The 22,986-nt window shown below is 43.7% G+C and overlaps 1 protein-coding gene across 1 annotated transcript in view; it reads left to right on the forward strand.

Annotated features, from left to right (window-relative positions):
- AKAP9 (A-kinase anchoring protein 9) overlaps nucleotides 1–22,986 on the forward strand; it is a 106,766-nt gene that overhangs the window by 46,847 nt on the left and 36,933 nt on the right. The window contains exons 18-25 of the mRNA XM_054160930.1: nucleotides 582–803; nucleotides 1,920–2,060; nucleotides 2,581–2,684; nucleotides 3,395–3,600; nucleotides 10,479–10,690; nucleotides 16,638–16,800; nucleotides 18,656–18,868; nucleotides 21,433–21,665. Of these exons, the coding sequence (XP_054016905.1) occupies nucleotides 582–803; nucleotides 1,920–2,060; nucleotides 2,581–2,684; nucleotides 3,395–3,600; nucleotides 10,479–10,690; nucleotides 16,638–16,800; nucleotides 18,656–18,868; nucleotides 21,433–21,665 (1,494 nt within the window). The remainder of the gene's footprint in view (nucleotides 1–581; nucleotides 804–1,919; nucleotides 2,061–2,580; nucleotides 2,685–3,394; nucleotides 3,601–10,478; nucleotides 10,691–16,637; nucleotides 16,801–18,655; nucleotides 18,869–21,432; nucleotides 21,666–22,986) is intronic.

Genomic DNA, 22,986 nt, shown 5'->3' on the forward strand with positions numbered 1-22,986 from the left:
TAAATTACATTTGGTGTTGGCTGAAGCAAAAATTGGCCGTTCAGCCTGGAGAAGAGAAGGCTCCAGGGAGACCTTAGAGCAGTCTCTCAGTACCTGAAGGAGCTACAGGAGAGCTGGGGAGGGACTTTTGACAGGGACTGAGAGTGACAGGATGAGGGGAAATGGCTTTGATCTGGAAGATGGGAGATTGAGACTGGAGATGAGGAAGAAATTCTTGACAGCGAGGGTGGGGAGACACTGAAACAGGTTGCCCAGGGAGCTTGTGAATGCCCCCTCCCTGGAGGTGTTCAAAGCCAGGTTGGATGAGGCCTTGAGCATTCATGTGGGCTAGTGGGAGGTGTCCCTGCCCATGGCAGGGGGGTTGGAACTGGATGATCTTGAAACTCCATTCCAACCCAACCCATCCTATGAATCTGTGATGTGATTCTAATTCTAAGCCTGGACCTTCTGGGGAGCAGGCGACAAGGCCATGCTTTGGTGCTGCCTATGTCAGTTTGTGAAAGGATCTTCTGAAATGGTTTTCAATATGTCCCAGAAATTGTCATGGAACATCAAATGCTAAAATCCTTCTGATATTCCAGCACTGTGAGGCTCCTGCACCAGACACAGAAGCATCAAGTCAGCTGTTGTTGTATGAGGAGCGTTTGGAGGACATGAGACAGGAGCTGGTACGGCAGTATCAGGAACATCAGCAGGCAACAGAGTTGCTGAGACAAGGACACATGCAGCAAATGGAAAGGCAGAAAGAAAATCAAGAGCAACTCCTGGCAGAGCTGGAAAATCTTAAAGTGCAATTAGCTGAGGTAATCTGGGGGTTGACCCAGTGTGTTCACAGGTGTTGAAAAGGGACATCAGCAGGCAGATGGATATTTATTTGTACTTTAAATATATTGAGAGACACAGACACGTTCAGCGTGCATGCACACACCCCTGTGGGCACACATCTCCACTGGAGTCAACAAGGCCAAGTGCTGGGTTCTGCACTTGGGCCACAACAACCCCATGAGGGCTCCAGAGCTTGGGGCAGAGTGGCAGCACAGAAAGGCCTGGGGGTACCATTTGACAGCTGGCTGAAGATGACCCAGGGCATGCCCAGGTTGCTAAGAAGGCCACCAGCAGCCTGGCCTGGATCAGCAAGAGTAGGGAAGGGGTTTTCCCCCCAGACTCACCACTGGTGAGGCCACACCTTGAGTGCTGGGTTCAGTTTTGGAGCTGTCACTCCAAGAAGGACATTGAAGGGCTGGAGCAGGTCCAGAAAAGGGCAAGGAAGCTGGGCGAGGAAGGTCTGGAGAACAGGGCTGGTGAGGAGCAGCTGAAGGAGCTGGGTGGGAGGGTGTGGAGAAGAGGAGGCTGAGGGCAGACCTTATTGCTCACTACAGCTCCCTGAGAAGAGGCTGGAGTTTGGTGGGGGTTGGTCCTTTCTCCCTAGGAACAAGTGATAGGAGGAAAGCAAATCGCCTCAGTTTGCACCAGGGGAGGTTTAGGCGAGAGATGAGAAGAAAATCCTTAACTGAAAGGGTTCTCAAAGCCTGGTCCAGGCTGCCCAGGGAGGTGGCTGAGTGTCCATCCCTGGGAGGTGTTTCCCAGAGGCAGAGATGTGGTGCTGAGAGCCATGGTTTAGTCCCAGCCGTGGTAGACGTAGAAAACGGTTGGGCTGGATGAGCTTGAAGGGCTTTTCTAGCCAAAACCATTCTGTGGTCCTTTGAAATGTTATGAACATCTTAAAGACAGTGTAAGATACCAGAAGAATTTATTAGCTGTACTCCATTCTAGAATGCATTCAGTGTCTTTGTGAGTGTTTCAAGGAGTGAGTTGGAATTCCATTGTGCAGAACGTGTATGAGATCAGAAGTGACAGGGCTCACTAAGGCTCAGGAGGCTTAAAACATTGTGTGTCCCTCTGAACCACTTCTTTCCCAGCGTGTCTCAATGGAGAATGACAGCCTGGTTGCAGAGAGAGAGAGAATGCTTTTGGAAGAACTGGAATCATTGAAGCAACATCCTGCACCTGGAAGAGAGAGGCTGCTGTGTGAGCTACGGAACAACAGCACGCAAACAGAGGTAAAGGTGGACTTTGACTTTCCTGGCAGCTGTGGCATGTAAAACCAGTAGGATTCTTGTTTGCTGATAGCTCTTTTTATGTGATGTATTTTCCTGAAAGATGTTGGGCACTGCTTGAGCAGAGCAGGCTTAGGAATCAAAAGGTGGTACTGGCAGGCAGTTTTTTACTTCAGGTAAGCAGAAGCCAGTTTATCAGCTTCTTACTACAGCTGTCTGCTCAGGTAAAGTCCTATTTTCATATTGCTATAGCAACAGCAGCAGAAAGCAAAAGGAGTGTTTAATCAGCATAGCAAAGTTCTTTCTAATTGCCCTGCCCCAGACTTCCTGTTTTGCTTTTGCTTATGTTTTTCGTTCTTTTATCCACACAGGAGAAATATTTCTTGGCTTGTAATTTACTGCAGAGTGTGTGTTAGCCAGCCACAGCTAGTTTAGAGGTTAGAGATTTCATATCCATGTTAGTCGTGGCATGACAGGATTTCTGTCCTTTTTGTCTTTTCTTCCTCTGCGGAAACTCACTCAGAATGAAAACGAAAGGCAGAGCGACGTGAGAGAGCAGATCTTTGAGCAGGAAGATGGAGGAAGGAAGCCTGAGGAGACACCTTCAGCTCTTCTTTCTAAAGAAAGGTGCTTACAACTGTTAAAAGAACATAATTTTTTTAACAAAACATTGAGAATGGTGTTCTTATTGTGATTTATTAGTATTTATGAGCTTTGTTCTCATGGTGATAATGATTATTTTTATTATTCTGGAGAAAACCATGACTGATTTGCACATTTTAAATGGATTAAACAGTGTCTTTAACTTTTTTGAAGCCTAACACAATGTCTTGGTGTAGAGGATAAGACAGATCTTGATCTATTGGACATGCAGAATCATGTCCCTCATTTATGCTCCTTTATTTGCATACCCTTTGGATACAGCTTTAGGAAATCAGTTTATCTGAATGTTTGGCAATACCTTTTGATTGTTCTCCAGCTCTTTTGACCTGTGTAGATGAACAATCTCTGTAATTGTAACGTGGAGGGAAAAGTGTCAGGATGCCACCAGTGTAAACTTCTGTTTGCAAAGGAGAGCTAGATAAGAACACCAAGGTTAAAAATACAAATGTAAATAAATAGTTTGGCTTTTTCCACGTTTGCTAAAAGACCTGACTTACAACACAAATGTGCTTTTAGCATTTCTGTATAATGGTGTGAAGTTCAATTTATAAAACAAATAAGAAATCTTAACTTGACTCAACTACAAATCTCTCCTGGTTGCAAGGGTGTGTAAGGGCTGAAAGCTACCTTGAAAGGGGAGAGAACCGAGGGACTGATGAGATCCTGTCCTGCAGGCATGTTTTTCAGAAGGCTAATGAGAAACTCATGAAGATACTTCTAGAAGTTGTGAAGACAACTGTGGCCATGGAGGAGACAATTGGTCGACACGTTCTTGGCTTGCTGGATCGGTCTGGGAAGGTCCAGCCTGCCAAACCAGTTGGATGGGACACAGAGGCAGAGGAGTCAGTGACGCCCTGCATTCGTGTGGGCTACGAGAAAGGTACTGCCTGCCTGGCTGCCTGCTTCAGATCAGCATTTGCAGGGGGTTGTGTGGTTAGATAACTGCCTTTTAAAGTTACTTGTCATTTGAATGCCTCTGATATCTGTGTTTAAGAAACAAGATTGCAGGATTGTCTGGGTCACACCCCAAACTAGTTGTGACTCTCATCTAGGGGTCCTGTTGCAGTGCCTGCCACATGGGAATGGGAAAGTGATTGAGAAGTAGAAAAAGAAGTATGTTCCTTGTGGTAGGTTGAGAGAGGGCTTAGCTCTCCCTCCTCCACAGAGTAAGAAACCACAGCTAACTCAGTCGAAGAGCAAAAGCTATATATTTACAAGCATATATGGAAAGCAGGTTATATATAACACAATATATACAGATATTTACAATATATACACAGAAATACACAGCAAAGACAAATAACACAACAAAAATCCCTCCCCGAGGGAGGGATCCCCTCCTTGGAACCCCCTCTCTCCCCCCCCTACCTCCCTTTTTCCCCAAAAAGGGGTTAGAGAGAGAGAAAGGCAAGTTACTAAGGAAAAGAGTTGTCAGTAAGCTTCAAAAGCCCATGCAGGATTAGTGTTTGCTTATCTGAAGGCCAACTCCAGCAGTTCGCAGAAGAAGCAGGCAGGGAGAACAGGCTGAAACCTCCAACTCCCCCAACTCCCAAACCGAACTGAACTGAGGGGAAAAAAAAAATTCCAACTGCTTCACAATCTAAAGTTGAATTTTTGTTTATCAACCAATGAAATTCGTTTAGAATATCAGAATGTTTTGGTTCTAGTACCGAAAACATTAGCCAGTGTGTTCCAGCAGTGTTTGTTCTTAAAGGCACAGCCTCAAACGACCACATTCCTGCTGAAGGAGGTGAAGAGAAGGAGAAGGAAACATAGCTCCATGGCAGATTGCACCAACTTTACACCTCTTCTGTACATCTGGGGAATAGGAACTGGTGTCAGAGGATGTATCTCTAGTGTCACAGAGTCACAGAATGGTGGGGTTCAGTAGGTTCCATAGAGGTTGCTGGTGACTCTAGCCAGCTGGCATAGGACAGCCTGTATATATATACTTGTGGACTTCCTTAGCCTCCTAAAGAGGGTGGTTGTATGTAAACAGTCTCTTGGAAACAGTTCCAGGAACTAACTACCAAGCCTTGCCTTGCCCATCTGCTGTTTAGAGGAGTGCTATTTGGCATAAGCCTAAAGGAGCATTTGAACATCATACTTAATTGTTTGCCAGTGTCTTAAGAATGCTCCCAGGCTGTATTCAGTTTCCTGGGATTGTCCTGGGATGGTGACAATCCATTTCTCTTTTGGGCAAAAGGTACCTGTGGTACAGAAGTCAGTGTAAGGATGTGTGGATTCCTCCTGGGTCTTAGGGGAGGCAAGGTGCAGCAGATAGTTCAAGCCTAAATCATCTGCTTTTGGCTGGAGCTGGAGCTGCTGTGAATGGGAAAAGATATGGGTGTGAAAGTGTATTGCTAAGAAAGAACCTGCTACAAGTGGTAAATCAAGATGAACTTTACCTCTTCCATGAAAAATATAGATTATTAAATATTACTGATGGCCCTCTGGCTTCCAATGTAGGTCACATTAAGCCTTGGGGCAAGTTGAGAAGGTTGTGTGACTTGCAGAGCACACTGACTTCTCTCAGCTGATTGCTCAAAAGGTTATCTGTGGTGAGATGTGTGCAGCTGCAGGCTTAAGGGCTGCATTTTTCAAGTTAAAAACACTTCTATGCCTATTCACTGCTGTTGTTTCATTAGAAAACCAAAACCAAAGATTTTTGTTTTCTGCACACTTCACTGGATGTAACTTGAAGAAAATTATTTCTTGAAAACTGCACCTTCTGAGGCTTTGCCTTTTCCCCTGAATTCTAGATTGGATAACTAAGCTTCTGGCCTTAACTTTTCATATCGGGCTGGGATTAAAGTTGGGAGCATTTACTGCTACAATTGAAGGGATCATTCCTTCAGAATGGAGTACTCTTGCCCTGTAATTAAGAGTGTGAAAGACACAGTTTGCTTATATTAAAGCAGTTCAGACTAAGCATCTTCAGGCACTGGGGACCACTTTCCACACTCTCCTAGCTAGATGAGAAAAGGAGCAATGACCATGCTCACCTTCTCTGGAATCCTCAAGTAGTCTTAAACTTTATGCAAACTGCATTTTAATGAATTTTTCTTTGTTAAACTCAACAATTTATAGATATTCATAGAAGCATCCTAGAATGGTTTGGGTTGGAGGGACCTTCAAGATCTTCTAGTTCCAACTCCCCTGCCACAGGCAGGGACACCTCCCCCTAGACCAGGTTGCTCAAGGCTCCATCTAACCTGGCCTTGAGCACTTCCAGGCTTGGAGCCTCCACAGCTTCTCAGGGCAACCTGCCCCAGTGCCTCACCACCCTTATGGGCAAGAATTGCTTCCTCATGGCTCCTCTCAATTCAGCTTCTTCCAGTCTGAAGCCATCACCCCTCATCCCATCACTACAGGCTCTTCTCAAGGTCCCTCTCCAGCTCTCCTGTAGCCCCTTTCAAATCCTGGAAGTCTGCTCTGAGGTGGCCCTGGAGCCTTCTCCAGGCTGTACAACCCCAATTCTCCCAGCCTGTCCTCACAGCAGAGGTTCTCCAGTGCTCTGATCATCTTGGTGGTTTCCACTGGGCCTGCTCCAACAGTTCATGTCCTTCTTGTGTTAGGGGCTCCAGAGCTGGACACAGAACTGTAGGAGGGGTCTCAGCAGAGGAACATACCAGTTAATTTTCCAGTGTTCCTTTTTGCATTCAGAAATTATTATGAAAGGAGGAAAAACCACAGAAAAGAAGCCACCTGGGCACACCCTGGCTCACCATTGGCTGCTGTCATCCAGCACCCTCAGGTCTTTCTCTGCTGGGCAGTTTTCAGCCACTCTGCCCCAAGCCTGGAGCCTTCATGGGTTTGTTGTCACCCAAGTGCAGGACCCAGCACTTGGCCTTGTCACAAATTCTTAATCAGCCTGAATTAGAGAGTGTGTAGACATTTATGTGGGACCTTGCCTGGGTTATTGACTAACACAGGGTTTTATTTCTGGCACAGTGAGCAAAGTTCAGGTTTCAGTCGTAAAACATTGCACTGGAAGTGAGCAGCATCTGAGCAAAGCAATCAAGCACTTCAGGGAGGGTTTACACCTGGAGATTTGGGGCACTTTCTTAAAGTTTAGTTGCCCATGGAATCTGACATGCTAAGCTACACACTCTGTGGCAAAGAAATAAAGTCTCCACATTTATAATTTGCCATTGTTTTCCTGTTTGAGTTACCAACCCTGCAGCACGCATAGAATTATTACAGGGGTTTGTGTGTGTTTGATACTACTTTTTTATCTTCTTATCTTGGAGTGCAGTAAAGTTTCCATATGCTAGGCTATACTGCAGGTGACAGTTCTTGTACTTTCCTCATTTTTTGTACTTACATTTCAGGTAGTAGTGTGTTGGTTGGGGTTTTTTGTTTGGTTTGGGTTTTTTAGTTTGGTTGGTTCTTTGTCTTCCCTGAATTTTTTTTCATATAGAATGGTTTGGGTTGGAAGGGACCATCAAGATCATCTAGTTCTAATTCCCCTGCCACAGGCAGGGACATCTTTTGCTAGACCAGGTTGCTCAAGGCCTCATCCAACCTGACCTTGAACACCTTCAGGCTTGAAGCCTGCACAGCTGTTCTGGGCTACCTGTTCGAGTGCCTCAGCACCCTCATGGGCAAGAATGGGTCATCTCAATCTAGCTTCTTCCAGTTTGAAGTCATCACCCCTCATCCTGTCACTGCAAGCCCTTGTTAAAGTCCCTTTCCTGCTCTCCTGTAGCTCCCTTCCAATCCTGGAAGGCTGCTCGAAGGTCTCCCTGTAGCCTTCTCTTCTCTTCTCCAGGCCCCAATTCTCTCAGCCAGTCCCCACAGCAGAGGTGCTCCAGCCCTCTGATCATCTTGGTGGCCTCCTCTGGACCTGCTCGCTCAGTTCTATAACTCTGCAGCTCTTAAGATTGGTTTATTTTGCATTTCTCCAAAAGAAATGGAAGGAAATTACCAAAAGACTGACATAAGCAAAACAGGAATTTAGAATCTTGTCTTAGCTCATGGAGACCAAATTGTACAGTTTTGGTCAGTAGCAAGAAGTGATGACATCAGTGATACTGCTGATGCAACAGAGATATTCTGAACCTGCCTAATAAAAGATTACACAGAGTCATGATTGGAAAAGACCTTTGAGATCACCAAGTCCAACTGTTGTCTGTCTTGAAAAGGCATCAGTGTTCTGAAGTTTTTGAAGACAGCCAGAAGTTCAGATGATTTTGCAAGAGACTGCAGCTTTCTGCAGTGATTTTGTCTAATGCTCATCTCTGTCTTTGCCATGCCCTCACCTTTGCACAGTTCAGCCCCACCTCTCAAGCAAATCATTTACTATAAAGCGTAAGGGTTGGAGGCCAGGCATTATGGGTTAAGCCTGAGGAGGAGAAACAGAAGGTTTCATGATTTGTACTCCATCAAGAAAGGATTAGATTGTGCAATAACTAATGTGTCATTGTTTTATCTTGTTTATAGCTGTGCTACTGTACTGTGGGCTTTTATTTGGTGAGATCTCTGAAGCTAAGCAGGGTCTTACCTGGTCAGTACTTAAGATGGGTGGCCTCCAAAGAGCATCAGGTGCTGCAGTAAGTGTGTTGGTGGCTCAGTAGGGAACATGTTTTCCTTCAACTCAGTCTTCAACCAGTACTTTGGCACAGCATTTGGAAACTCTTATGCTGCTGGATGTCCCATCTTGAATGAAGGTCCTTTCTACTCTGAGGATATTAAAGCTTCTGCATGACTATTGGCATTTTGAGACACCTAGAGCCAACCCACATTTGGGTGGTGAGAAATCAGAATGCTATTGACTTTTAAAAAAGAAAAAGAAAAAAGTAAATTTGTTCATTTTGCAGCCTTCCTTACACTGCAGGGGGTGGAACATGAGGGTGTTATGGAGAAGCTTTTACGCTGCACAAACCCATTGCACATATTTGGTGTGCTGGCAGAAAATGACTGCAGCCTCTGCTAGGGTGACTCCACTGCAGTAGGTTGTGACTGAAGTTCCAAAGTACAGAACTCAAAAGTGCTTTGAAATCCTGTGTAGATGAAAGGTGCCATGTGAATGTGGATTTTTATTCATCTGGTTATTTATTCCATTCATGTGTACACTGTGCTTCTGATTTTTTTCCCTTTGGAGTGTGCAAAGAGTTTGTGACATTATGTCTCACACATCTAAAAGGAGATATAAAACAGCAGTGATAGAACCAGAAGGAAAAAAGCTGCTAGCTACATCTGCATTTGAGAAACTCTTAGCAATGGCAAGCTAGAAGTAAACAGAGCAAAGGCTTTCTAAATTAAAATCACTGGAGGTGAGTGTTTTGGGTGTGGGATCTAGATACAGCTGTGTCCATAATGAGATAAAGGTGATTAGCAGAATATTTGCAGGTGTAGAAGTATAGTTAGCAGACCAGGTGGGTAGTTAAATTGTAACTTGTTTAAAAAGCCCTAAAACCCAACCTAAAAACTAGGATCTGACTTTCTGGTTGGGTTCAAACAACATCAACAAGAGGACTCCTCTATCCAGCATTATTTGGATGCCTGCTTAGGAGGCAAGAATGAAGAAGTTGTACCCAACAAAGAGTACTAACTGCATTTTAAAAGGCAATTTGTAAAGCTGGGCTTGTTACCATTTAGTTTCAATTTCTGTAACTAAACAAACTGTTCCAGTTTAGCTGTCACAATCCGTGGAGTAACCAGGAACTCAACCCAGCTTTGTGACTATTGTTAATCAGGCATTGACTGCTCTAAACTCACCTAGTCATATGACTGCTTCCCAAAAATAAGAGGGTTAAATGGAGAAGACTTGAAGCAAACTCAACATTTAATTGTTTTAAAACCCCACCACACCAAAACATTTTGTTAAATTTAAATGTATTAATGTTTCAAACACAATAGCAGCAAGAGTCACCTGCTGTGGTGTGCTGCTCTACTCAATAGTACATCACAGCAGTGGGTAGCTACTCTGCTTCCTACTGAAAGTCTGGGTTTAACACATCTCAGGAGTTTGCTTTCATTTGTCTTTCTTAAATACAGCCCTGGACCCTAAATATGGCAAATTTGCTGGTTCGGAGGTGATTTGCTATCAGATTAATATCACAGGGAACCTTTCTGTCTCACAGAATGGATAATGCCCTTCATCTGCATTGGGGAGGTTGAGAGGTTGGCAAGTGCCATATGTCCCATCTACAGGGACAGCTGCAGCCCTCCTGCACTTGATTTGCTCAGATACCTATTTTAATCAATTTTCAGTTCTCTAATGCTGAATTTTGATGTATCTCTATTCTGGTCTGTTTGTCCTGGTCAGCTGTCTGACTTTGTGCATGTCTTTCCCATTACTCGCATGAGTCTGTGCCTCTGAATGCCTGCCCTGAACAGTTTTGTGCTGGCACATGCACATGGTTCATGGCACATGAAACAGGGACTGGCAGGCTGGGTTGGTTTTTACCTGGTTATGTTTTAAAGACAATCTTGCAAGTCAGCATTGCAAGTTTTTCACAGTGATGAGAGTTACTGATAGTTGAATTTGAACCTGAGGGCCCCAAGGAGGAGACCAAAATAATCTCTGTTAGTATCTCCTTTTCTCTTCCCCTTCTGCTTGTTTTCAGTGAACACATCATGTATCTTGGTTGTGTAAGTTTTAGTGTGCAAAATTTCCCTTTTCTGTCTTTGTGGCCAAAGCAAATATTTTAATCATTTTCTGCCTTGTCTTTCAATTTGTCTCTGATGTCCAGTTGTTCGTGCTTGGAAGTGCTAAGAGTCTGTGTGAAAAGTTAATTATTGTTTTTTCAGAGCCCTCTTCCTCATACCGTGGTAGTAGTATGGAAGATGATGATATCAACATGTGGTCAGGAGCAATGGATGAAGGACTGCTGAGCCAACATTTTGCAGAAAGTGGAATGGAAATAGATCCTGAAAAGGAAGAACTGCTTCTGAGCATTAGTTCTCGACTACAAGCAGCTGTTGAAAAGCTTCTGGAAGCTATCAATGAAACTTCAAATCAGGTAGAGTCACCCAAGAGTGAAATATTTGGAATTTTGTGTCTTGTTTATATTTTTTCTTTATTTTTATCATTAATTTGTGGTTTAGATTGGATGTTAAGAAAAATGTCTTTGCTGCAAGAGCGGTCAGGCATTGAAACAGGCTGCCCAGGGAGGTGGTGGAGTCACCAGCCCTGGATGTGTTGAAAAAGTGTGTAGGTGTGAAATTTGAAGACATGGTTTTATGGCCATGGTTGTGTTAAGTTGGTGGTTGGACTTCATCTTAGTGGCCTTTTCCAACAAAGATGATTCTGTGATTTTACAAGCCTAAAACCTGAAGGCTTGTTTTGAAAGCTGAAACAATACCTCAGGTGCCTCTTCCCAAAAAGTCTGCTCCAGTGTGATTTCACTGAGCAACTATAGAAACCTGGTTTGGGCTGCAAAATTTGGGCATGTTTACCCCTCCAGAGTGCTTTCACTGCTCATATGGGTCACCTGCACCCTGTTGCCATCCAGAGATGAGACAGGAGGTGTCAGGGCACACTGAGCTGACCTCTTGTGAAGAGGGAGGATTAAGGGGAACTATGCCAAATTCTCTTGACAAACCCTGTCATAAACTGACTGCCTGAACAGGTATAGCTCTCCTACTGTCTCTTCCAACTGTGATCTCAACATGGCCAGCTAAGCACAGATCCACCTGGCTAGCAGAGAAGGAGCCTACATCCAATTCTCCAGTATTTGAGGTGTGTGATCCAGGAGAGCCTCCAAAGAGAGGCAGGTGTGGGCACTGTGTGTTTGCAGTCAGGGTGCTTTGTATTTTGGGATGTCAGCTGCTCTCTGGAGCAGCTCCTGTGAAATGGAAGCTCTATACCTAGCTCAGTTCACATCACACTGCAGGTTTCATCTGCTTTGATTACTTTTAGGTATCAGAGTAAACACTCTGTAGCTCACAAAGTTTTTTGAGCTCTCTTAAGGACTCTGTCTTCACAGTCAACTCTTTATGTACAGCTAGAATTCAGAAGGCCTTTTATGCTACACACCTATCGTTAGTTACCCTAGTCATTGCTTTCTTGTCTCTAGGTGTAAAATGTACAAATAAATCATAGAAATAAAGGGGGGGAAAAAAAATCTGTGATGATGAAAGAACTATGAAAATTTAGCTTTAAAAATGTTAAGTATTTGCTTTTCAAAAATACTCAAACAGGAGGTTGACCCTTTTTCTTTAAAAAAAGAAACTGATAAATTACTGATTTGTGACTTAAATGGAAAGCAATGTAAATACAAACTCAGCCAACACCCCTCTGCCTGGCTAAAGCAAGTAGACTGATGGGTCCTGTGAATGTTGTTTTGCACTGTGTGTATTTGCTGTCTGAGCAGCTCTCTTCTGTTGGAGCATGAGTTCCAAGATAAAGAGGTGTTTCGGCTTTTGGAGGCCTTGTTTTCAGCTTAAAGGTCTAGCATAATAAAATAAAGGGGGCACAGGTACTCTTAATATACAGAGTAATGGTAAGGCACTTGCAGGAAATCTTGCCATTAAAGGGCAGATGATACAGACAAAGCAAAACAGTGCCACAGTTTTGCAGTGATGCAGAATTCATGCAGTGTTCGTCAAAGTCTTTGCAGTTATTGGTTCCTCTTGGTGCTTCTTTTCCCTGAAGACTTCACTGCTGATCTTTAAGTGCAGTGGTTTTATACCTAGCTCTAAATTCTTTTACTTCTGTGACTGGTATTTTTGTAGTAAGTTTTTACTTTTCATACCAGTGGAGGTACCTGCTGTGTTCCAAACAGCCTTGTTGTCTATTGATCTGGAAAGTTGAGTTTTCCTTTCTAGCTTTGCAGCCAAGATCTTGCCAGTACCTACACAGAGCTGTGTTGTGACTCAAACACACATGCACACCTTTTTTTCCACTAACACAGATTATGCTGTGTGGATTTATCACAATCTCAGCATGGTGGTGGGAGTTGGAAGGGATCTCTGGAGATCATCAATTCCACCTCCCTGGCCAGCAGGAACAAGGAACTCATTCTGCCCTGTACTCAGCACTGGTTAGGCCACACCTTGAGTCCTGTGTCTAGTTCGGGGCTCCTCAGTTCAAGAAAGATGTTGAGTTGCTCAAACATATCCAGAGATGGGCAACATAGCTGGTGAAGGGTCTGGAGCACAAGCCTTATGAAGAGAGGCTGAGGGAGCTGGTGTTGTTTAGCCTGGAGAAGAGGAAGCTCAGGGGAGACCTTGTTGCTGTCTACAACTACCTGAAAGAAGGTTGTAGCCAGGTGGGGGTTGGTTTCTTCTCCCAGGCAACCAGCAGCAGAACAAGAGGACACAAGCTGTGCAAGGGGAAAGCTTAGGCTTGATTTTAGGAGGAAGTTCTTCAGAGAAAGAGAGATTGGCCATTGGAATAGGTGGCCCAGGGAGGTGGTGAGGTTGATGTCCCTAGAGGTGTTTAAGAAGAGACTGGATGAGGTGCTTAGTGCCATGGTCTAGTCGATTTGTTAGGGCTGGGTGATCGGTCAGACTTGATCTTGGAGGTCTCTTCCAACCTGGTTGATTCTGTGATTTTTTTCTACTCTACAATGCTTGATAATCTGGACCAAATTACAGTGAGAAATGATTCTGACCTTTACTCCACATAGGTCCTGTTGTGTGTACAGATAGGTGAAAAGGAGAGAAGCCTGGCAGAACCTTCAAAGCAACAATTCAAGACCTGTCTGAACACACACTTCAGGACCTGAAGTGCAGTTTGAATCTTTCCTGGCAAGGCATGCAGTGGGTGTATTGATTCAAATTCCACCTGCCAGTGGTGTGTGGAGGTAAATAAATCAAGCCACTCCCCTGAGCTCTTTCAGTTGACAGATACTAACAGGAAACCTTTAAACTAGCAGAGCTGGAGAAAGTTCTTCCTGTGGAATTAACTCCAGGAACAAGAAGGCAGGCAAATAATGACAGCTCTGTATTTCTCTTTCGTTTGCCATAGTGGAGATGGAAAACCATTTTTAGTGTCTGTTGTGCTTGCTTGCTCATCTGCTGCAGCCTACCTGGGCAGGTAGAACACGATAATGCTTGGAAGTGACCAACCAGCTGCTACTGCAAGATTTCTGTGGCTTTTTCATGTGAAACTACTCTAAGAAGCATTTTTATGAGTGATCATATGAAGGGTTTTTTTTCACCTGTCTACTTTGGATGAATCCACTCCCGAATGACTCTGCTTGAGGATGTGATCTGAGGCTTCCTGCTGGTTCTGAGCAGCTTTGTCACCAACAGTGTTGATATGTCTTCAGACTGCTAATTCCTGTTAGCAGTTTCTAGAGCCAGCTTATCTGGTGCAAAATAACCCCTGTGGGACTTGAGAGGAAGACAGCCACAGCCGTGCTGGTTGGAATGGATTCTTACCGCACCTACTGGGCTTCTCATCTCTTCAGTGGTTTGTGGGCTGAAGGGCAAGAAGAGGACACATACGAGGTTGAATCTCGTGTGCCTTTGCCACATCCTTTTCCTTTCCCTGAACACTTGGATGACAACAATTCTGTAGTTGTAAACATTTCCATTTTTCACCTCAGCCACAAAAAAAACGGGCACATTTTGAAAGTTGTCTCTAAAATCTCCTTGCCTACACCTCCCTATTCAGTAAGTATGAAAGATTTAAAAAGAAATTGTCTTGAAAACCAGCTGAATTGCAGTGAAAAACAAAATCAACTTGTTGCTGTGTAATGCTGACAGGCTGCTCTTCCTAGGCAGTTTCTAATGGACGCTGAAAAAGCTTTTAATTGTACACTTGTGTGTGTTAATTTCTAACCAAAGGAATATAGCAGACACAGCAAAAGACAGAATCACAGATCTGAGATCTCTTTTTAAAGCACTTGAATGTTACTTACTACACATGGCTGTGAATAATTTACAGTGGGAGGAGGGAGCTGCAGTCAGGTGAAATTATTCCTTTATAGCTTCTGTGCACTGACTGGTAACGTGAACTAGCACAAAGCCTGTTGGTGGCTTCCAGTGAGCCCAGGGAGAAATTTTCCTTCTTGCAAAATCCTGTTCATGTTTCTGTTTTTGTTTTGCCCTGTGATATTTTTAATAACAACTTGAGTTGTTGCTACTGAAAAGTGCTGGAGAATGATTTTTATTGGGGCTTTTAGTAGGAGTATTTGCTGTATTTAAGTTGTGGTTAGGGTTGTTTGTATACAGTAAACCTGTCTTTTTTTTCCCCCTCTTTTTTCTGAGTCTTTCATTAAGCACTTGAAGACTAATGTGAGAGTAGCCTCTCAAACCACTGCAGATATTCAGCTGCACTATTTGTACCTTTAACTCCACACAAAATATATAGCTCCTGTTAATGATGTCCATCTACAAAGGAATGCTGTAGAGAAGAAATCAAGTAGAGAAATTCAGTCTGTTATCAAAGGGAAAGTATGGGTTATTCAGGCATCCTTCTCAAAGTGGCATTTTCTTTCTCTGTGGATAATTGTATGCAATGTTCTCTGAAACCCATTTTTCTGAGCTCTTAAATCACTCTCCTGAGCTTAGCTGTAGGTGCTGAGAAAGCTTTCATTTTTTGAAGACCTGAAGGGAAATGCTGCGTTTGTAGAAAACACAGCGAAGTCCCAAATGTTACTGTCTTACAAACATCTGCCAGTATCCATGAGCTGAAAAAGGAAAAGGGGAGCAGGAACTGAGTGGTTTTTCCTTTTCTGATGTCGCTTCTGTTTTGAATAATTTGCCTCAGTTTGAATACAAACCACGCAAAGAACTTGTGCCTGCTTCAGCTCTGACAGTTTGTGTTTGTGTTCCTGGAGAAGTGGAGATCTTTTTGGTGGCTGACTCCAGGTAGCTGTTATCTGAGGCTGACTTTGTGTAATCAAAGCTGTTGACATTGGAATAATGTTCCTTCTTTACTATTTTGCCTTTGTAATTCTAATTTTTAATGTCTTTTGAAATGACCTCTTTGGGTGTGTCTAAACTGGGCAGCAAGCCTAAAATTTTATGGATTTCAGTCCTGGCTTCCTAGGAGTTCAGGATCCTGAGACTGTGTTCCATCTCTGGAAGCACACATTAAATATTAACCCATCAGACAAGCAGAGAAGAAGAAAAGTATCCTTAATAATTCTGCTAGGTGGACACAGCTGGAAGAAGCATTGCTTGGCTGCCTTGCTGGCTGAAAAGTGAGGTGTATTCAAAACTCAGATTTTCCTGGTGCTCTCATTTATTGTCATCTTCAGGAGAAAAGGAGCTGAGGCACCCCTTACGGCAATTTCTACCCAGGCTTCTGCCAGTTTTATGCAATGATTTTCAGCCATTCTAAGGATGTGATGGAGGATAGCTTCATTGTGTCTAATTCAAACCCTCTGTGTAAATAAGGGTGACTCTAATGTCAACTCATAAACCAAGAATTACCGGAACAAAGACACGGATTTAGCCAGGTGGCTCCTTGACTTCACTCTGCTGACAGAACTTTAGACTTCTGTGCTGAGCCAAGCTTCTGTTGTAGTCTCTGAATGTGTCTTCAGTAAAGACCCCATCTGAAGGAAGGTGGTGGAGGCCCCATGCCTGGAGACACTCAAGATAATAGGGCTCTGAGCAACCTGATTTGTTGGGGGGGTGGATTAGATGACTTTGAAGGTCCCTTCCGACCCAATGCTTTCTGAGTCTAAGGTATGAGAGGCATGTCATCACACATAGAATAGAATAGAATCATAGAATTATTTTGGTTGGAAAAGACCAACCATCAACCTAACACCACCATGGCCACTAAACCATGCCCGCAAGCACCATGGCCACACATTTCTTGAACACCTCCAGGGACAGTGACTCCACCACCAATTGGGCAGCCTGTTCCAATGCTGACCACTCTTGCAGCTAAGAAATTTTTGCTGGTGTCCAACTCCAAGCTCCTTGGCACAATTTCAGGCCATGATAGGAATGACAGTTTTGGTTTATCTGACATCTGTGTTTGTTTTTCTTTTCCCTTGGTAGCTTGAACATGCTAAAATTGCTCAGACAGAACTCATGAGAGAGTCCTTCAAAAAGCAACAAGAGGCCACAGAATTTCTCAAGTATCAGGAAGAGCTACAAGAACGTCTGAATGAAGAAACCAGAGCCAGAGAGCAGTTGGCCTTGGAGCTTAGTAAAGCTGAAGGTGAGTTTTTTGATGAGTTGTTGAACTTTGCCCTCATTTAGAATCATAGAAAAATGCAACCATTGAGGTTGGAAAAGCCCTCTAAGATCATTGAGTCCAGTCATCAAACAAATACCACTATGGCCACTAAACCGTGTCCCCAGGTGCCATGGCCACACATTTCTTGAGCACCTCCAGGGATGGGAACTCCACCACCTCCCTGAGCAACCTGTGCCAATGCCTGGCCACTCTTGCAGCAAAGAAATTCTTCCCAGTATCACTTACCTCTTAATTCAGTAAGGAAATTGAAAATTGCATCAATTTCTTTGCAAACTTTAGAGTGTTATCGGTCTTCCAGATAGTTCTGGAGAAGGGGACCTCTGGAAGTCCCTCATTTATTGTCTGACTTATTAAAAATAACAGGTTGGATGTGTGTAGTTATCCTCAAAATGAATTTATTTCATCATAACATGTCTCTTTGTGGAGACAAGCTGAGAATCACAGAGCTGAAGATTTGAGCCTTTAGTTAGATGCAGGTTTCTATCATGTACAAATTTGATTCAGTTCACTCTTTTGCAGGAATCCAGCTAATTTGGCTATTTGTCTTTCATTGCTTTGTAATTTCTGAATTAATTAAATTAGCCTTTTCTTTTTCTTTTTTTCATTTTCTGTGAACTTCTGATATTAATGCACTTCTAAATCATGGAATGCACTGAGGTGGAAGGGACCTAGTCACGTAGTCCAACCCCACCTTTTCAGTGTTGTAACAAACAAAAAATGCTGTAGGATTTTTCATTTCATTTCTTACGCTCACTGAGCTGAGCTGTGAACGTGCTCTGACAAAGCCAACCTCCATTCACTTACCAGGTTCCTTAGGTGTGCAGAACGTTGTCTTAGGTCATTACCCATCTGATGGTAGCCTGTCTTCTCCTGAGATAAAGTGTGTCATTTTTGATCATTTCTTTCTTACCACAAAAACTGCTGTGCTAGAGATGTTTTCAAACCTCCAGTGTTGCAGGGGTGTCAGATATGACCTGTCTAATGTGCTGGAAAAGCTCATGCCAGCTGGGTCACTGAACTCTGACAACTTGGATTACATCTCTGGAAAACAGAAAGTAAAGAAAAAGAGGAGAAAAAAAAAAAAGGCAGGAGTAAGTAGACAAGATGTGATCTTAAGTATGCTGCTTTGGGGTTCTTTTTTGCCTTTCTGCCAGGGATGTGCCCTCCATTTCACCTGGGAATGCCCTCTGAGCATCCCATCTGTGAAGTAGAGCAGCAGATGATTGGGATATTCAGTTATCAGGACAGTGTGGCCAGCAGGACCAGGGAAGTGATTCTCATAGAATCCTGGAGTGGTATAGGTTGGAAGGGAGCTTCAAGATCATCCAGTTCCGACCCCCCTGCCATGGGCAGGGACACCTCCCACTAGCCCAGATTGCTGCTCAAGGCCTCATCCAGCCTGGCCTTGAATGCCTCCAGGGAAGGGGCATCCACAAGTTCCTTGGGCAACTTGTTCCAATGTCTCCCCAGCGTCTTCTTCCTAATCTCCAGTCTCAATTTGCCCTCCTCAAGCTTCAGTCCATTCCCTCTTGTCTAGTTACAAGAAGACCTTCCTAGCTTTCTTGTAGGCCCCCTGGACTCGGCAATGGTGAAGCCACATCTTGAGAGCTGGGTTCAGTTTTATGGTACTCACTCCAAGAAGGATATTGAGGGGCTGGAGCAGGTCCGGAGAAGGGCAAAGAAGCTAGGCAAGGGTCTGGAGAGCAGGGCTGGTGAGGAGCAGCTGAGGGACCTGGGGGTGTTTAGTCTGGACTTCACTGTGCAAAAATGATTCTTTGTTGTGTCTTAACTCTGTGCCAACCTTGCTGTTCCCCAGGCCTCATTGATGGTTATGCAGATGAGAAAACATTTCTGGAAAAACAACTCCAGGAAAAAATGGATATAATTGACCATCTTGAGCAAAAACTGCTGTGTACAGGTAACAAATTGCAGGAGTTAGAGGCTGAACAGCAGCAGGTCCAGGAGGAAAAGGAGTTGCTCTCCAGACAGAAGGATGCCATGAGAGCAGGCGTGGGGCCAGTGGAGCAGCGTATGTATTCCTTACAATCTTTCTATGAGATTTTCTTCTGCCTTCAATGACAATAATAAATAATCTTACTGAAGGTTTTCTCCCCCCTCTTCTTAACCATTAATAAAAATAGGATAAGGTAAAATGTGATACTTGCATACCTAATGCTAGCATAACTTTTCTTGATACATAACCAAAAAAAGGCCGAATTTTCAGAAGTGTTGAGCAATCACTCTTGTTCTTTAAGCCAGCAGAGGCTTGATGCCTCTGAAAATCTGCTTCTACTTAGATTAGTGCTGGAGGCATCTTGAAGTTAGCACCTAGGGATAAAAATGTCAGTCTAAAAGCTTTCCAAACAGACTTATAGTGGGGCTAGCAGGCATTTCTACCAGAACATGACTGAGCCACACCTGATGATCATACTTAGACACAGGAGATACTATTTTCTAACAGATTTCCTCTTTTGAGGAAGAGTGGCATGGAAGTTGGATGATGAGAAAAGCCAGCTATCTACCAGTAATGGAAACTCTCAGCATTGGTGGTGAAAATTCCAGATAAATACCATGTCAATGCCATCTAACTATCTGCTTACTCACACCCCCCAACATTTACCTTCAGGTGGTAAATCACAGAATGGCTTGGGTGGGAAGGGACCTTCAAGATCATCCAGTTCCATCCCCCTTGCCGTGGGCAGGGAGACCTCCCAGTAGACCAGGTTGCTAAGGGCCTTATCCAACCTGGCCTTGGACATGTCCAGTGTCTTTAAGTCTTCCTTAAACGAATAGCTTAATATTCTGTGTCTGAGAGGGGAAGAAAATGAGAGCACTGGTGTTGCAAGAGCGCTCATCAAGGATTGCAGTGCTTGCATTGTAAATTTTATTTTGTTCCTAAACCAGAAAGTTGATTTTACTTAGTTTCTGAAAGTTGATGGCAATTCATAATGTTAATACTTTTATAAGTTACACATCTTGGTGTGAATTTGCAGTTTTCCTGCATCCATTTTGTGGCACAAGGAAATGTTAAGCTTTCTACTTTGTAGCATAGATGATCCTCATCTAGGGCTCCAGTTTGGTTATTTGTTGTATATTTAGGTTTCTAAAGATTTCAGAGTTCTTTTCATGTGCATAACACCTAATAGTCTGTGTAGGTACTTCTGTCATGCACACCAGAGTAACCACATTCCCTAAGCTACGCCAACAACTTTGTCATTAAATGCCACAACTACATTTTCTCTTACATTGTTGCACCACAAGAAAACTAGAGCTGGCATGTAAATTACTTTGCTTCTTTTTGTTTTTGTTTTCTCTCTCTCTCTCTTTCTCTGTTCTCCTAGGCCTAGTAGATGCTGCAGTCGATGCAGCTTCCCAAGCAGGTGTGTTTGTACTTTGCATGGCCAATCTGTAACTGGGTGGAAGACAGACATTGTACTGACCATTGTTAATCAGGAGTTTATTGGGCTTTTGGCTTACTGACTGACTTGTAATCCTTATTGGCCTGCAGCTTTGATGTTGTGTTTCATACTCAGGTTTATGCTTCACTAACAACATTTCTTATCATTTCCAAACACTGGAAGCAAATTCATCAATAACCATCATCTTATTCACCTATGAAATACAGATACTTAGATGCTATTGGAAGGATATTTTTATAGCCTTTTCCTCCCCCCTTCTTTTATTTCCAAATAGAGCTGACTCATTATGCTAACTAAAAACTGTGTTATTTTGATATACAATGGCTACCTAGAACTGAGAATTGGTTCAATACGATGTAAGATGATGGTGCCTGAAGGATCTTTCTGCTCTAGTCCAAGTAAATTGTATTGTTCTGTCTGAATACCAATCGTGTTTTGAAGATTCTCCAAATGTAACTGCACTTTACAGTTTGGATTTTGCCTGAAGGGATTGGTATGGTTAGTCAATGTGTACTTCAGTGGGCCGTGGCTTAAGAGTCTTGATAGAGTGGTTGGGGCCTTTACTCTATGTGCTTGCCAGCTTTTTCATGAGGACTCAGTATTTGTCATCCATGCAGTCACTGTGGTTTTACACAGCTCCAGTTACAGGTCAGTAATTTCCCTCTCTGTCTGCCCAGCAACCTCGCTAAGGCTTTCAATGTTCCCTTCAAATTCTTTCTCTGTATCACATTAAATGATGAAGACTGGGAGTGGATTGATTTTTCTGATGCTGGGGATGAGAAAAGGGTTGGGTTTTTCTGTACTTCATTGTCAGTCCCTGTGTTGACTCTAGATGTAGTTTCAACCCGTGCATTTGCTCTTCAATAATACAGAGATAATTTATGTGAAACTCTTCAATCCATACAAAACTTAAAGAGGAAAGGGATTTGGAACAACTTCACTAAGCAATCTGAAGATTAAAGGATAATAATTATGATACAAATTTGCTGTAGCAGTTTTCTTGATTATTCCTCAGAAGATAATATCTTGTCTACAAAAACAGCAAAAAACCCAAACCAGTTCACATCCTCCTGCAGACTACAGCATGGATCCCTTGGGGAGTGGTTTATGCTTTATTACCCTGCTAACCTTATTCATACCTAAAAGTAGCATGTGGTGGTTTTATTATAACCAGAATTGCTGGAGGAAACAGAAAAGCTAATGAAAGAAAAAATTGAAGTCCAGCGTCAAGCCGAGAAGGAGTACGATGACCTCCAGCAGCAGGTCAGAGTCTTGGAGGTAGACTTGGAAGAGCAAGTCAGTCGCTTCATAGAGCTGGAGCAAGAAAAGAATGCTGAGCTAATGGACTTGAGGCAGCAAAACCAGGCTTTGGAGAAGCAACTTGAGAAAACAAGAAAATTTCTGGATGTGAGTATGATAGAAGGTTGGGTTCAGGGGGGCAGGCAGGCAGCTGTGGGTCAGGGGGAAAAGCTTTTCCTTTCAGCTTTGGAGCAGGCATGAGGAAACACACAACAGTGGCAGTGTTGTGGATGCCATTTCAAAAAGGTAGTTAACATCTTAAAAAGAGAAAAATTATTTGAACTGCTTGCTTAGGACTGCTCTGTATTTCTAAATACAACTTAGCAGGCTTCAGCGATGTTTGAAATAAGGGGGAAATTCTACAGTTAATGAGGAAATTACATTTTTGTGGCCTTCACTTGTAGCAATTGGTGGAAATTCCATGTTTTTCTAATAAGCCTGTCAGAATTAGTCTAAAGGCTGTGCAAGGTGCTGCCCCTGGGGCAAGGTGATGCCAAGCACAAACCCAGGCCAGGTGCAGAACAGCTGGAGAGCAGAGCTGAGGAGAAAGACTTGGGGGTGCTGGGTGAGAGGCAGCTCCCCGTGAACCAGCAACGTGAGCTCATGGCCCTGAAACCAACCTTATGCTGGGCTGTATCCAAAGGAGCATGGGCAGCAGGAGCAGGGAAGGGATTCCTCCCCTCTGCTCTGCTCTACTGAGACCCCACCTGGAGTCCTGTGTCCAGCTCTGGAGTCCCAACACAGGGGACATGGACTGTTGGAGCAGGACCAGAGGAGGCCACAAATATAATCAGAGGAGACAGACTATGGAGACAGACTGAGAGAGCTGTGGCTGCTCAGCCTGGAGAGAAGGCTCCATGGAGACCTTAGAACTGTCTTCCAGGATTGGAAGGGGGGGCCCTTTTAGCAAGGCCTGTGACAGGACAAGGAGTGATGATTTTAAGCTAAAAGAGGCTAAATCTAGACTAGATATGAGGAAAACATCTTTTACAAGGGTGGCAGAACACTTGAACAGGTTGCTCAGAGAGGTGGTAGAAGCCCCATCCCTGGGAATATTCAAAGTTAAGTTGAATGGGGCTCTGAGGGACTTGATCTAGTGAAAGATGTACCTGCATACTTCAGGGGAGTTGGACTGGATGGCTTTTAAATGTCCCTTCCAGCCCAAAGCGTTCCACGATTCTGTGTATTAAGTAGTCAGCTTGCAAGCACAATTTCTCTGGGTTTCATTTATAGTTTTCCATCACAGTATTCAAGAATCCACCTCCAGATATGAAGCTACACCTTCCAGCCAGTGATTTGTCCCCAGGCACAGTGACTGTGGCTCAGTTATACCCAACTTCATCCTGCCTCAGTCTGTCTCTGAAATTTGGGCTTTAGATTCTACCCCATTTCACCAAACCCCATCTTCCCTGCCTCCTCCCTTCTCCAA

The sequence above is a fragment of the Dryobates pubescens genome, chromosome 4 (assembly GCF_014839835.1).
Source record: "Dryobates pubescens isolate bDryPub1 chromosome 4, bDryPub1.pri, whole genome shotgun sequence".
NCBI classification, from domain to species: domain Eukaryota; kingdom Metazoa; phylum Chordata; class Aves; order Piciformes; family Picidae; genus Dryobates; species Dryobates pubescens.